General features: G+C 42.9%; 1 protein-coding gene across 1 annotated transcript in view; it reads left to right on the plus strand.

Annotated features, from left to right (window-relative positions):
* The window catches only part of SRD5A2 (steroid 5 alpha-reductase 2), a 606456-nt gene that overhangs the window by 280247 nt on the left and 310145 nt on the right, over window positions 1-16064 (plus strand). Inside the window, exon 2 of the mRNA XM_069234684.1 lies at window positions 8369-8532. Coding sequence (XP_069090785.1) covers window positions 8369-8532 — 164 coding nt within the window. The remainder of the gene's footprint in view (window positions 1-8368; window positions 8533-16064) is intronic.

Below are 16064 nucleotides of genomic sequence, written 5' to 3' on the forward strand. Positions count from 1 at the left end.
CCAAATTCCAACAGAACTGATCTTCTACTTGGGAGGCATTTGGAGGTATACTTTGTGATCCTGGCCCCCCACAAACCCTGACTCCGCGGCTAGTGACCCATTTGCTCTATAGGTTGTGGATGTTGTAGGCAGTGATACACCCATTATGTTGCTTATTTATGATCCTCGAGAAGGCTCTCACATTCCTGGACTTTATTGCGTGAATTAGCTGAAACTCAAATTTTTTGTTGCCCTCATGCCTTGTTGCCCACACCTTTTTCAATACTGTTTTCCTTAGATTTTTTATTTCCTCTATAAAGCTAGCATCTTATGAATTGTGCTTGAAGGTCCCAAGCTGTTGATTTAATTCCTTCTTTGTGGCTTTAATTGAATGGGTGAGCCAAAAGGGGTGCCTTCTCTTGGAGTCCAACATGTTAGTCTTCTTTGATTAAATTAATTTATCAGTTCCTCGGCTACTAACTTCCAGGCTGTTAGCAGCCAGGCAATTGATTTGATCATTTAGTTCCACAGCTGAAGCAAAGTCCACAAGATTTTTGCTGCTAAATGGTCGTTCCCTTTTAACCTTCTCAGGTTTGGTAAGCTTACTATGTCTCTTGGATTCCTATTGGTCTTCATCTGGAGTGTATTTTTTGTGCAGTTGTGTTAAATCCTAAAGACCTAATGAGTGTGCTTGATGTCAGACTCCAACTTTTTTGCAAAGTTATTATATTAAGCTGTTGCTAGCATGCTGTTACATCTGGGTAACTTATCAGATGGGTCAGAACACCCACGTTTCATGAGGATATTTTTAATCTATTTATGGGTATATCTGGGATTGTTCTTGTTGAGGGTCAATCTCTGTGCTTTATTGACAGTGCTGATGGAAACCATGTTCAGTCTACCCAGGTCCGCTTGATGGGTTTGGCCAATTAGGGATTCCCTGATTTCTTGGGGTTTAGAAGATGGATCATGGTTTTGAATCCATTTTTATTGCCGCTTCCTCCAATGGGTTTTCTCAGTTTCCTCAACCATTGGGCCCTTCTTTTACCTGTACTGGATATTCATTTGTTAAATATCTTGAGATGTTTATGCCCCACTTCTGAAATGATTGTGTTTCCTGCTTTACTTGGTGGGCTTGCTTTGCTGTGCCCCATGTTATGAGGGTGGGCATGTTTATCTAGGAGCATTGTGGGGAAAGGAATTCAATTGTTTCTATATCTGCACTGGGGAAGTGAGTCAAGGGGGATAATACTTCAATAGCTGCACTATGTTGCCCCTGTTTAAGTAATCATGCAGTCCCTTAGAGACATAATTGTGGTAGAACAACAACTTATTATCTGGAGGATGGTTGCTCTTGGTTTGTGAGCAGGGGAGTGCATCATTGGTGGCCATTGGTTCTCCATTTTCCTGATATATTGTTTAATTTGTGACTCAACTGCTAAGACTAATGTGAACTTCCATGTCGCCATTGCAGACTGCAACATATTTATGTCTGTTTCAGTCCTTTAATTGCTCTCTTGACCATTTTGTTCTTTCTATGGCCGTTGACTGATTGACACCTTTGTGCATCGTGTCACTAAATGAGGTTGGCGAACAATTCCCCCAGTCTGCTGTATACATACCGAACCTTTATCAGACGTCTCCAGGGAATGCTGACCACTGACAGTGATGTTCCTTGACTAGCTTTGTTATAACTGCCTAGAGTCTTTCGGCCATGATGCAAGTAGATGTGCTTATTCTGTGTTTGGAGAAGGGGGACATGTTTGAGTTGTTGGAGACAAGACTTCCTTCCCCCTTGTGTTCTGCCTAGTTGTCAGTGGGCTCAGCCCCAGTTTAATAAGTTTGGTGGTGGCTGCTGCTATCATTAGGTGGTCCTTTCTTAATTCAAATATGCAATACAGTTTTTTACATAGCCTTGAGTCTACTGCACTTGGTTGTCTGAAGATTTTGTTTCTTGCCTTTCTTTACCTTTTGCGTTCATGTTTTGTGAATATTTTTTCGTGTCAGGAGACTTTTTCACCAAGTTCAATTGTTCTTCATTTGAACAGTACTTGGTACTGTATGGGGAAGGTTCTTTAGATGGATACACTGATTCTCCATTTCCACTTGGAGTAGGAGCCTCCATTTTTGGACTCTTTGGATCCAGGAATGTCTCTGATATGCTTTGCCTATGGATCTCTGCAGCACAATATATTTTGCTTTGTGATAGTGGTTGTAAAACTGTGTTGTTTTGGTTGTGGTGCTTTTGGGGCTGGCCGCTCCATGAGCCTCAGAACAGACTCGAAGAGGGGCAACTAGTAAAACTGCAGTGTCTTATGCCACTGGTGAAGGAGCAAAGGGCCCAAGCGCAATGTCCACAGAACACAAATGAGCAACACATTCACAATCCATGACTATTGAGGTCAGTGCCTCAGACAATGTACTAAGGGGCATATTTAAGAGCCCCTAGCGCCACCTTAGTGCCGCCATAGCATCATTCTTTTGACGCTAAGGCGGCCCTAAAGTGGCATTTTCCCCATCCCATATTTACAAAGTGCCGTAATGCATGCATTGCACCACTTTGTAAAACCTTGAGCCAAATTATGCCTGCGCCAGACATAATGTATGCAGGGGGGCGTTCCCCCATTAGAGGGGCCAAAACAATGGTGCAAGGAAATCTAAGAGATTTCCTTGCACCATTTTTTTTTGCACTTTTAACGACTGCTCAGAGCAGGTGTTAAAAGTGGGCATACCATTATTTAAAATGGGCCCCTATGTACTTTGCAGGAGTAGCGCCACAATGTTGCAGAGTACATCAGTAATGTAAAAAATTACACTATTGCCTCCTTCCCTGTGCTATAGTGTGCTCTATTTTAAATATGCTGCACACATGGTGGCGGTAGGGGAAGCTAAGGGGTGCACGAAAAGTGGCGCTGCACTCTGCGGAGTGCCACTTTCCTTAAATATGCCCCTAAGTTTCATAATTAAGGGGATACAGATGCAATGGTTGCTCAACGGGCTGTTAGGGCCCACCTGGTCTTAATGGGCTTCTTGGGCACACACTTAATCAGATTTTTTACTGCTCCTAGCTCGGAATCGATCCCCGACACAAACACTGCAAGGTTATTTAATAAGTCCGCTTGACCATCAAGTTTATCCGAGTGGAGTTTAAATGAGTTTGCCATTGTTTGCAAGGTGGATACACCCTCTCCAGGTAGGGACCACAATCCTAGTCAGGGTAAGTCAGATACACACCCTAAAATAACCTGTGCTCACCTCTGGTAACTTGGCACAGAGCAGTAAGGCTTAACTTAAGAGTAAAGTATTTGTGCAACACCTAATTACAGTGACACAATGAAAGACACCACACAAAAAACTCCAGACTGGTTTAGAAACATAGAGAATATTCATCTGAGTAAAACAAGAGCACAATGTCAAAATTCCAATAAGTAGAAGTCAAGATATGAATTTATATAAAGATTAAGGGGGTCATTTCGACCTCGGCGGTCTTTTGACAAGACCGCTGAGGACCAGCCGTGCTGAAGACCGCCAGTGGTGGCGGTTTTCCGCTCAGCGTATTATGACTGCTGGCAGCCCTTCGTCCTTATCCGGACGGAGAGCCGCCAGCAGCCATACTGGCGGGCGGCGGGGAAGTGGAGGTTGCTCCACCTCCACCGCCACGTCAACAGAACACCGCCCACCGAATCACGTTCTGTGATTCGGCGTGGCGGTGTTCTGTTAACGGTGTGGTGGCGGCGGAGCAACCCCCATGGATCCCGTCCCCTCCCGGAAGATCAACAGACAAGGTAAGTTGATAGTCCGTTAGGAGAGGGTGGTGGGGGGGTGTTGTGTGATGTGTGGGTGCATGGGGGTGTGCGTGTGAGTAAGTAGAGGGGGTGTGTGAGTGCGTGTATGCATGCGGAGGTATAGTGTGAATGGAAATGTGTGCGTGTCTGTCTGTATGTATGTCTGTATGGATGTGTGCGTGTATGTCTGAATGAGGGTGTGCGTGTATGACTGTGTGTGTGTCTGTTGGCATGTTTGTTCGTGTGTGTGCGGGATTGTGTGTTGGTGGGTGTGTGTCTGTGTTGTGATGTCGGGTTAGGGGTGGGGAGGGGGGTCCTGCCACCTTTGGGGGGTGGCAGGGGGTGGGGGGTCTCGGGGACGGACTCGGGGGAGGGGGTGGGGGGGTGGCAGAGACCCCTATCAGTGCCAGGGAAGGAATTCCCTGGCACTGATAGTGCTTACCGCCATGGATTTCATGGCGGTTCCAAACCCCATGAAATCCATGGCGGTAAGCCGGATCATGATACCGCCGGAGGTCTTGTGACGGCTACCGGGCTGGAGACCCAAGTCTCCAGCCCAGCGGTCATCTCCGCCATGGCGGTCTGATCGGAGAAATGGCGGATGACCATGGCAGTAACAGCCAACGTCATAATTCCAATTTTTTTACCGCCAGCCTGTTGGCGGTAAAACCGCCACTTCTCCGTCAACCGCCAGAGTCGTAATGACCCCCTAAATGTGAAAACAGTGCTTAGACGTCACTAGCGAGGGACCGGTGCAAATCCAAAGTTCAAGCCGACTGCAATGGAGGGTAGGCAAGCTATAGAACCCACCCAGGGTCCACTGAAACAGTACCAAACTACAGATTTCTATCTCTTCCCAATTGGAAATTACACGTAAAGACTGCTTCAAGGTAACTCCAATGTTTACCTATCTGAAAGATAGGCCTAGCAGTAGTGAAAAACGAACTTAGCACTTTTTCACTACCTGCAAATGTTGAACTTAAAAGTACATGTCCAACTACCTTAGGGGTGACTTACATGTAATAAATAGGAAGGTTGGAGCCTGGCAAGTGGGTGCAATTGCTAGGTCGAAATGGCAGTTTAAAACTTCATACACAGGCTCTGCAGTGGCTAACCTGAGATATGATTGAAAGATTACTGTAGTGGATGGCACTATCAGTGCTGCAGGCCCACTAGTAGCATTTAATTTAAGGCTCTGGGCGCATATACAGCACTTTACTAGGGACTTACATGAAAATTAAATATGGCAGTTGTGGATAAGCCAATGTTAACCGTATTTTAAGGAGAGAACACAAGCACTTTAGCACTGGTTAGCAGTCCTAAGGTCAACAAAAACGAGGTCTGAAAACAAGGAGGAGGAAGGTAAAAATTCTGGGGGTGACTCTGCAGAAAGGGCCATTTCCAACAACCTCCCTTTCAGGACTGTGGGTAACTGTTGGTTTTGGCTTCCTCTTTGGCACCACACCTCCTCAACCTCAGTTCACCCATTTGAAGTCTGTAGATTGTTTTTATGCAGGCTCTGCATAGTGCAAAATGTACATTTTAGTTTAATTTGATTGCAACCATGGTGCTTCTCTCGCAGAAAAGCTCTCTTTTTGAGCATCCTTACTGGGGGTAAACTTGTTGGTAACTGACCGATCACTTACTTTATCTTTGAAGAAATTTAGAACTGTAGGCGTCAAAGATTTCAAATCCATCTGCTGTGATTATTACATTACAAGCCTCAAGGGTGTTCGGCTAAGTCCTGGGTTTTTGTTTGGTTGAGGTGGGGTTGATTTTTTTTATTTCTGGAGAGCAGCACCAAGCTGCTTCTTTGAACCTTCCTGATCTAATTTGCCACCTGTTAAACAAAATGGGGGGTGAGGCCTTGTGGAGATCTGCTAACATTCAGTGATACTTTTTGTTGTAGCCTTGTGGTCTTTATGGTTTTTGGTTTCTTATTGAAATTAGGTGAGAAGCTTAGTCGGTAGAGCACAGGATCACTAGAACTGCACAGCCATGTGCATAGCCTTGGGCCGGGATGCAGGCTGTGATTTGATGTGGAGGTTTGAACAGCCCAGGTGGGCCAGATTAGGAACCTGGTGTTCCCTCTGGTGCTTCCTCCTAGCTGGGGGACTGCTCTTGGCAGCAGTGCGGAGACTGAGGAGCATGGTGAACATGTTGGTGAGGACTGGTAGGCTGGTGGTGAGGGACAATGAAGGCCATGCCGGGACTCTCAAATAAGCCCCACATCTCATACCCTGTCTTGCCTGCCTCACACCACTTCACTCACTGTCAGATCCCTGCAGGTCCACTGCCAGTCCGGCTGTGTGGCATAGGGGCTGTGCAGATGACCAAATACTCCTCCCCTGACTTAGCTAGGTCAACGCGCAGTCTTGGCTGCCTCACACTCCGCTCTTTATTTAATTCTTTTAGCATTTTCAATCAACTTTATCATATTTTTACATAATGTTTGCTGCATGATTTACATGCCAAATATTTTCATGACTCGACTCATGTATGGGCACTTACAGTTAACTCAGGCCCTTAACTTGGCTCTAGCTCAGCTCCACCTGTTAATTTGTGGACTCTGCCATCTGCCTTCTTGCTACGCTGCCCTGCCTGAAAAGATTATAGCAAGAATGCTTTGTATCTACAAGATACGGCACATTCCTGTCTTTTACCGCTGTTCTGGCGATCAATGGGCTGCCAGGAGCCAATGCAGGCACCCTTGTACCATGGTACAAGGGTGTATGCTGCGTGAAGATGATTATTTTTCTGCAGGAAGGGACACCTTCCTGCACAGAAACAATCACAAGAGGCATTTCTCTCTTTCTATATGTGCTGCAGAACACATTTAGGAAAGGAAACCCTTATGCCTCCCCAGGTGTAGGATTTTGATGCATTTCCAGGTTTACAAATCCTTGTAAGTCTGGGACTGCATCAAAATCCATGGCTGTTGCAACATCCATGGCATGCCTCTTTGATGCAGAGTAAGCCAACACAACGAGTTGCACTGCGTTGCCTTGAGCCATCTGTAAAAGGCCATGAAAAGCCATGCAAAGTGTCTTTACGTGGCCTTGTGGATATGGGCCTGCAGTCTGAGCTGTCGATGCGTCAAGAAAGTGAAGCAACAGCGGCGCAAGCCGCTTGTAAACAAGGCCCACAGTCTGCAGCAAAAGTGAATTGATGTCACTGTTGCTGCAGATGGCCACAAATAAATTTTTAGGGGGGTCTCCCACCCAGTGCTTAATTTGTAGATAAAAATGTGCCGTGCCCAAAGACCTCCTCTTAAACACGCGGCTGCTGCAAATAAATGTGCGAGCTTGTTTTGCTGAGGCAGTGTAATCCCAAAGCCATCTCGGGCTCCGTTAATCAAATTACAGCAACTCCCTGCCCCTTCAGCTCACTCTTGCTGCTTTCTGCTTTCTCCCATTGGGACATTTTTTCATTTTTCTCTTCCTCTGTCTTTCCCATATGTCTTTTGCTCGCAGTAAATGCTTGAAGCAGAAAAATTAGTGCCGACTTTCAAAAATAAGTGCTCTGCACCGGACACAACAAGCACAAATTAAGCACTGCTCCCATCCCTGATCTCCTGAATCTACGGTTCTCGGCGGGAGGTGCAGAAGTGTGAGGAAGCGGCTGAACACATCAATGAACGTAAAACTGCATAATGAGAAAATAACATTTTTTTTCATGACTCAGTCGAAGTAGGTAGGAACGAGTAGATTATTAAATGATACCTAGACAGTAGGTTTGTGAGTTGTGGCCAAGATAGAAAATGTAAGAAAGGGAGGGTCAAAGAGGGATGAATCAGTGAGCATAAGCTCGAGGAGTTGACGATTTGGGTGGTTGTGCGCCGAGTGGGTGTGCGTGAGACTGTTTTTCAAGAGCATTTATGTGAATCTGAGTTGCCATATGTGTGTCATTCAATGTCCCCACAGACCAGTAATGGTTAGCTATCAGAAGGGACTCACTGAACAGGTCAGTAGTGTTATAAAAAGCTCAATTGAACCAGGAGGTTGGTAGAGGGCTCTTTCCAGGAATGCTGTGCACTTGAGAGTGATGGTAATCCGCAAACAAGAAACTAGGTCAGGGGCAGCTCGTTGGTATAGGAGGTTATTTCTCATAAATATGTAAAACCCTTCACCTAGGTGCTTGGTGTGCATTCAGTGAGCGAAGGCTGCATGTGTTGCGTTCAGTGTTTTAGTCATTGCAAAAAGTGCATCAGAGGGCGATACTGGGTGTCCAAGTTGCCTTTGTGGTTATTTTGCTGTAATAGGGCCTATTGTTTTGTAATCAGAAGGGGACAGATTTTGGTGGATAGGGGCATGTTTTTATACAGATATTGCTACCAGGGCAAGATTGTTGGTTAATCAGAACAAAACCAAAAAAATGCATGTTTGAGCTATTCACTGAGGCCACGCACATTTGGAGATCCTCTAGACATCTTGCTCATCGTAAACCTAGAGATAATTCTGGGGGTTATATAATGCATTGGTGCAGCTTCCCTTGCAAATTTTATTTCAAGCATTTGTCTATGCAAAGAAATGCTACAGGATTGACCAAAATGGTGTGGCCTAAAACCTGTTTGACATTATATTCATTTGTGTTTTCCTTTGTAGGACATTTATATATTCATTGTTCACAAGAGGACGACCTGCGCCCCTCCAGATAGTTATCATGGCTGTGATCTTCTGTTCCTACAACGGCTTTCTTCAAGGTCACTGTATGGTTTATAATGCTAAATATTCAGATGGCTGGTACATGGACATGAGATTTTTGTCAGGTAATATCTCTCTTCTTTCTTGAGTTTCGGTGTCTTGATGGTAGTGGTATCCCTCCCATACAAGGGTGTTTTATTTTCTTGGTAAAAGTGCTTGATATAAAGTTAAATGTGCTTACGACACAGCATTCTGGTTTTAACATCACTGTTTGTTTGTCTGTATTGTGAAGCAGGTCGACAGAAAATGTATGTGGTCCCTCGAATATTGATGTTTTACACATGGGTATAATATTCATGAGTCATCTAGACAATATTATGGTTGTTAAAAAAAACAGGGAAGGAGGTGTCGGACCTTTCTAATCTTCGCCCGATTTCTCTACTCCCGGGGTTGACTAAAATATTAGAAAAACATCTCAACTTTGAGCTGTCAGTCTTCCTGCAGGATAACGGTGGACTAGATCCTTCACAGCATGGCTTTCGGGGTGCTCATAGTATGGAAACTGCACTTATTTCCACGACAGACATGATTCGGAGAAGAGGCGATCTGGGAGAGGGGTCGATTCTGGTCCTGTTAGATCTATCAGCAGCATTTGACACCATCTCTCACTCTATTTTATGTAACCGGTTGGCCCAAGTTGGAGTGAGAGGGAAGGCCCTGCAGCTTCTTAGCACTTTCTTGATGAATAGAACTACTACGGTAGCATGCGGGGATTATAGGGCCTCTCCTTTCCAACTACCCTGTGGTGTCCCGCAGGGATCTTCGCTTAGTCCGACTCTTATCAATCTTTATATGGCACCTTTGGCTAACCTGGTTCGTTCATTTGGGGCCCAAATTGTCTCTTATGCAGACGATACGCAGTTGATTGTGCCCATTTCCCATAATATAAAGGACACAAAGGAAAATTTCCAACACTGTATGTTAGCAATTAACAAGTGGATGACTTGCAACTGGCTTAAACTCAACGGGGACAAAACAGTGATTATGTGTTTTGGCTGTAATGATTTCCCTTGGGATAATAACTGGTGGCCTCCCGTCTGTGGGGGTTGCCCGTCGCCTGTGCCAGCTGCAAAAAATGTGGGCATTATCTTCGATGACTCATTGTCGTTTAAGTTACAGATTAATCACTTGGTCAAGGTCTGTTTTTGGACATTAAAAACGCTTAAGAAAATGTTACATCTTTTAGAGGATGACCTTAGACGTCCGGCCGTATTGGCACTGGTTACATCTAGACTGGACTACTGTAACTCATTGTTGCTTAATGCTAATAAATCTTCCTTAGATAAACTGCAGTCTATTCAGAATGCAGCAGCCCATTTAACTCTAAATTTTCCTCATACTATCTCTGCTAAGAGATGTGTGATAGCTCTACACTGGCTTCCAATTAGGAAGAGAATCATGTTTAATACACTTTGCCTCACGCACAAAGCACTTCAGTCGGGGGGATGCGATTATCTGAAATCCTTTTTGTTGTTCTATCAACCACCAAGACACTTGAGATCATCTTCTAAATATATGATGAAGTTACCACGTTGTAAAAAAGTGAGATGGGGAGATCGGGTTTTTTTTACGGTGGAGGCAGCCAGACTATGGAATGGTTTGCCTCTCTCAATGCGTCAAATATGAAATCACTTTTTCTTTAGGAAAAGTCTTAAAACCTGGCTCTTTGTAAATTAAATTTCAGGGATAGTTGGTGCTCATTTTTCTTTATTTATGGTCTGTTTAGCGCTTCAATGCTTTTGCCGGAATGCGCTCTATAAATAATTTAATACAATAATTAAAGCACACGAACATGTAGCACTGCCTCTGAAAAGGAGCTGCATGCATCCCAAGTTGATCTGAGAGATCTAGTACACACCAAAGTGAGAACACACTATGGGGCATATTTAAAAAAAGTGGTGCTGCACTGGGTGCAGCGCCTCTTTTCTTGCACCCCTTAGTGCTCCTTATCACCAACATGTGTGTGCCGTATTTATACTATGGTGCACCCTGGCACAGGGTAGGGGGCAAAGCGTCATCATTTCTGATGCTATTGATGTACTGTTCAAGGTTTTCACCAAAATACAGTACATAGGGTCACATTATACATAATGGTGTGCCCCCTTTTAATGCCTGCTCTTAACAGGCGTTAAAAATGCTGAAAAAAAATGACGCAAAGAAATCTTTTAGAATGCCCCCCCCCTTGTATACATTATGCCTGGTGCAGGCATAATGTGCTGCAAGGGTTTACAAAGTGGCTCAATGCATGCATTGCTCCAATTTGTAAATATGGCATGGCGCTTTTGGCCATCTAACGCCACATTAGTGTAAAATAAATGACACTAATGTGTCGTTAGATGGCGCTAGGCCCTCTTAAATCTGGGCCTATATATCATGCAATTAGTGTTCACTTGTAAGAAATCCTTGTAACGTTGGAAGTACATTAAGAAGCCTGGTCTCAGTCCACAACATACCCATGCAGCACAGTGTGAGGATTTGCAGCACTCCAGGCAGGGCCAGACTGGCCTTCGCGACAATCTGCAGTGCCTGAAGGGCTGGAATTACATGTTATTGTGTAGGCGATCTTTTTGGCAGTTTGGGGGCCTGTAGTTAGTACAAATACATACAGTCTTGCATACCTTACAAAAGATTTATATATGGTGTCCTTACAAGTTCAAAACATCCATGATTTGAAAATGTGGGTAATTTCTTAGCTTTTTTATTTACTAAATGCACACCACTTTTACTTTGGTGACAGAGCCTATTGTCTGTCCCAGACCCACCCTACAGAAACAGCCAGCTTTGTGCTCCCAGCAAACCAAAAAAAGGCAATTTCTTTGGACCTTTTCAATAATCTGCTGCTGTCAATAGGTGACGCCCCAAAGTCTTAACTTACATTATGGAGCACAGCTCATGAGCACATATCTTCAATTCCACAAGCGTAGTAAGTGTGGTCCCATGCTTATTCTCTGACATAAATCTGATTTGGCATGTGTGTTGCAGCTAACTTGTATATCAACGTAAGACCATTTTATTGGTTGGCCTTCACATGATCTTCCTGATATAGCTTTCTGTAGTGTAAAAAAACATATAGCTCAACTAATTGTTGTGTTAAAACTGAGAAGTCACACAACATCGATCTTGAATTATCTACATTTACTCCATTTTCAGGCTCCCATTCTAGAGAAGATAATGAGCCTGGCCTAAATGACCAGCTAATCTCACAGCCTCAAATACCCTGGCCAAATTACAAAAGTTTAGACCCACAGAAAATCCGATCTCATTGGTTCATGGCCAACTTACATCTGCAAAGGTCAACTGACATTGGCACAAGGTACAACTGCGAACTGTAGGCATAGAGACACAAGGGACAACCTGATCCCAGTACTTTTACAACAACAGGAAAACTTAAATTACCAGAAAAAAAGTGGAAGAGTGGGCTTTCTTTCAGACCTTTATGAACAAAGAGGGGAATATTAGGGTGCATTCACTAACAAACTGAGATTACATTATGTGTCAATCATCTGCTTTTAAAACTGTAGGGTCCTCTTTTCTTGTACCCCCTTCACTCACCTCTTGGCATCCTGAAATAGCGTTTTGCTGTAAGAAGCACCTGCAAATGCCATCCGTAAACATAAACCCTCTTAAATTATCATTATAACACACCAAGGGCAATTACATTTCGATAAATATGTGTTGCTGCGAATGTCTGACAACTGCTTGGCTACAGTTGATTCTCAGCAGACAATTAAGTGTAAGTTAGGTCGATATTCAAATTAAGTTTCTATTAGTGGTTGGGATAAATGGTGAGGTTAGGATCATCTTTGTTTAACTTTTCAGCATACATGCTTTTAATGAGAGCTGATGTAATTCGGTCATGTCGATTTGTACTGCTTCCACATAGAATAAGTTACAAAATGCATCTTTGTGGGAATAAAGAATGGCAAAACAAGAAAGCCATCACCACACGCTTCATCCTACATAGAGAATATTTTGCCATGAACGTTATTTATTATTAATATTTACTTTATAGGTAGAAAACCAAAATAGGTTCAAATGCGGAGAAATCTAAATTTATAAATCACTCCGCAACTCTTAGATAGCCAGTAGGAGATCTTTGAACAAGCTGGAAAAGAAAACTGCAAATTTAAACATCAATATATAAAATTCATAAAATTATTAATTTTCAAGAGTCAGTAATTTGAGTTGCAATTAGAATTTAAAAGTTTATTTATAATACGTTTTGAATCTTCTTATTAGTCAAATAAGGTTTACAGAACAATGCATAAAGTGTGTCCCATAATGTAATCCCTATCTAATATTCTAGATCAGTAAGAGTAAATCATTTAGTCAGAAAAATAGCAATTAGAACAGATGTCTGAGAGGCAGTCTAGTCAGTGAAGCTGTCAGTGCTCAAAATGAATACTCTATCGGACTCTGATAGAGAATAGTCTAGGCAGAGCAAAAGTGTGAGAGTCACAGTCTCATAGTAAAAGCTAGGAGTGCGGCCTAAGGGAATGAGTGAAAGCATAAGCATTATCTGTCTTTTCCTTGGGACACATTTATAATCACAATACAACGAGTACAATTTATTACAAATGTTTCAGCTAAGTTATGTATTTTACTGAGCAATAGCTCAGGAAACCATGAAACATGAACAGTTTCCATTAAGCTGGTAACTTCTAACAAACACAGTTCTAATATAACATACGTTTAGCAAACATTTTTCACAGTGAGATACACCAAGGAATTTTCACAGCCATCTCGGTGTCTGAAAGAAAGGTCACTTATGTAAGTTTTATGCACAAACAGCTTATATTGTTTCAATCCTCATACATCTCCACATAAAAAGCCTATTCATAAAGAAGCAAGTTTTGGATTAGTTTAGCAAGTTTTGAGATTCCACTGCAGGTCAAGCAGTAAAAAAGAATTAAATAACATAGCTTTCTTTGTTAGCATAGGATGTTTGCATCACACAAAGGCTATGCAAAAGTTACAAAAGATACATTTCTGCTGACGAAATACTGATTGGAATTTGTCAACACTAGCAAGTCAAGCAAATGCGGGTCATGCAAGTTTTAGAAAGAAAAGTGCACATTTAAAATGCAGCTTTTGGTTAGGTCAAGATTTTTATTGGGGCTAGGCACCAAAATCCCCTACCCCATCTCCCCATCACTAGTTCTGAGCTTCCCAAGGAGGGGTGGCACTACCTTCACAAACCCATTACACCACTCCTCCTGCTATACCAACTTCCCTAATTAATTGGTGTGATGATGAAAATGCTAAGGTGCAACCCAGTGACCCTGGGACCCGGGTAAGGGAATTAATGATCACAAATGGTCCTGTGGGGGGACGTATAAGCTTAGACTTCCAGAGTGTTGATTTTAGACTTCAACTTGAAAAGATAGGGTAGACAGTATAACAATTTTATCATTGTAGAAAAATCTTTATTTACATAAAACGGACCTTATTCATAGTTTCCAGAAAACAATACAAAACATAACTTGACATTTTAAATTTGAAATTTCAACTTTAAACATAGGTGCTCCAAATAGTGATACAGTACAGGTAATTTAGTGAGACATAAAGTGCACAAAATGAAATATATATACAAGTGTCTGGTAAAAATGCATCAAATTAGCACAATCAACTTCATTGAAGGGACATTGATGAAGTCCTTTTCACAACTCTTTTTAGAACCAGTCCATTGTAAGCAATTCTCGAGGTTTTAACCCCTAAACACAATTAACTAAATGATCATCATCAGGACTATGAACTTCAACCTGGAGACACCAACAATAGGTAAGTGGAGGAACAACTGAACTGATATCACAAAAAAATCTGTGAGTAGTAGGAGAGAGTATCCTCCACACCAACTCTGAAGGATTGAAACCAACCCCCTTAAAACTTAAAAAATGGTTCAAAGAAGGAGGATGTGCCTCTGGACATCAATTCCCATATTATATCACTTGCACATCCACAGTAAGCGAGTAAAGGCAATGTTCAGGTCTTACAAAGTCTGATTTCAAGCCATGGGAAGTATTCTGTCAGCAGGGCAATTCAGAGGAAAATCCATTGGAAAGGACCAGGGCACCCTATGCTCCTTACTTCACTCGGTGAATGAGACTTAATTAAGTGCTGGCCATCTCTCTCTACACCACCCCTTCTGTGTGAGCATTTCTTTTATTTTAAGTGAATTAATATATATATATATATATATATATATATATATATATATATATATATATATATATATATATATATAATTTGGTCTAGTATTATTATTATTATTATTAATATTAATATCAGTATTAATAATATGCATGGTTCTGATAGAGAGCCTTTATTTTAGTTTCCTAATCTGCTAACTCTCTAATATGATGTAGTAACAGCTGATATCAAAACTTGCTACGTCATAAAAGCCTGCCAGGCCAGGCTGACAGGACTCTCTGAGAGCCTCTCAGTGCAGCTCTGCTGTTTGTTTAGCATTAAATCAGAAAGCACAGCTGCAGTAGGGGGAGGAAAGGCAAGCAAGGTGCTGGGTGCTGGCAGTTAAAGTATTTTTGATTTTTTTACCTTTGGACAGGGAAACATAACCGAGGCTGTGTTATGTATGCTATCCCATTACTGCTCTCCCACTGCATAGCAGTTGAAATGGATTATTTTGGGGGCCATACATAACATAAAAGTATAGCCAGGTAAATAGTGAATGTATAAAAGCACCCTTTTTGACATGGTTAGCCCCCACTTTATACCTGGTTTCTGATGTGGTTTTTACTGTTAGTGCACTGGGTGCTTGCTAACCAGGTCTCCAGCACCAGATTTCTTTTCCCAAAACTGTACAGTTGTTTTTCACAATTCACAAACTCTTTAGCTACCTCTGCAAGTCTCTAGTAGATGGTACCCCTGGTACCTAGGGTCTGGGGTACTAAGGAAGGTCTCTGAGGGCTGCAGCACCAATTGTGCCACCCTCAAGGACCCCTCGCCAAACCCACACAGTGCTGCCATTGCAGACTGCGTGGGTTGGTGCAGGCTAAGTTGAAAACACAACCTGTCACACACCCCTGTTTGCCAGGTCCCCTTTCACTGCATTTGCCAGGTGTAAGTCACCCTTAAGGTAGGGTGCATCAAGGCACATGTGAGGGCATATATGCATGAGCAGATATGCCCCTGCTATGTCTGTGTCGATTTCGAGACATAGTAAGTAAACAGGAAAGCCATTTTAAATGCATGTGCTGGACACTGGTCAGTATGACTTCCTCAGCTACATAATGGCTTCTCTGAATCCTGGGATGTTTGGTATCAAACATCTCAGAATAATAAACCCTCACTGACCCCAGTGATGGATTTAATAATAAACCCACACAGAGGGGCCCTTAGAGGTGCCCCCTGAAAACCTAACAGCTACTAGTGTGCTGACTCATTGGTCCTGGCTAGTTCAGCCACCACAGATGCATTTCTGGCCCCTCAAGGTGAGAGCCAGTGCTCTCGTGGGCCTGAGACAAAAGCATGCGCTGGGTGGAGGTACCTGACCCAGGAAGGATGGACATTCCAGGGCAAGAAGCTTCAAAGGACTTGCCGCCTTTATAATGCAACCCAGGTCTCTCGAAATGCCAAA

This window comes from Pleurodeles waltl, chromosome 5 (assembly GCF_031143425.1).
Source record: "Pleurodeles waltl isolate 20211129_DDA chromosome 5, aPleWal1.hap1.20221129, whole genome shotgun sequence".
NCBI lineage: Eukaryota > Metazoa > Chordata > Amphibia > Caudata > Salamandridae > Pleurodeles > Pleurodeles waltl.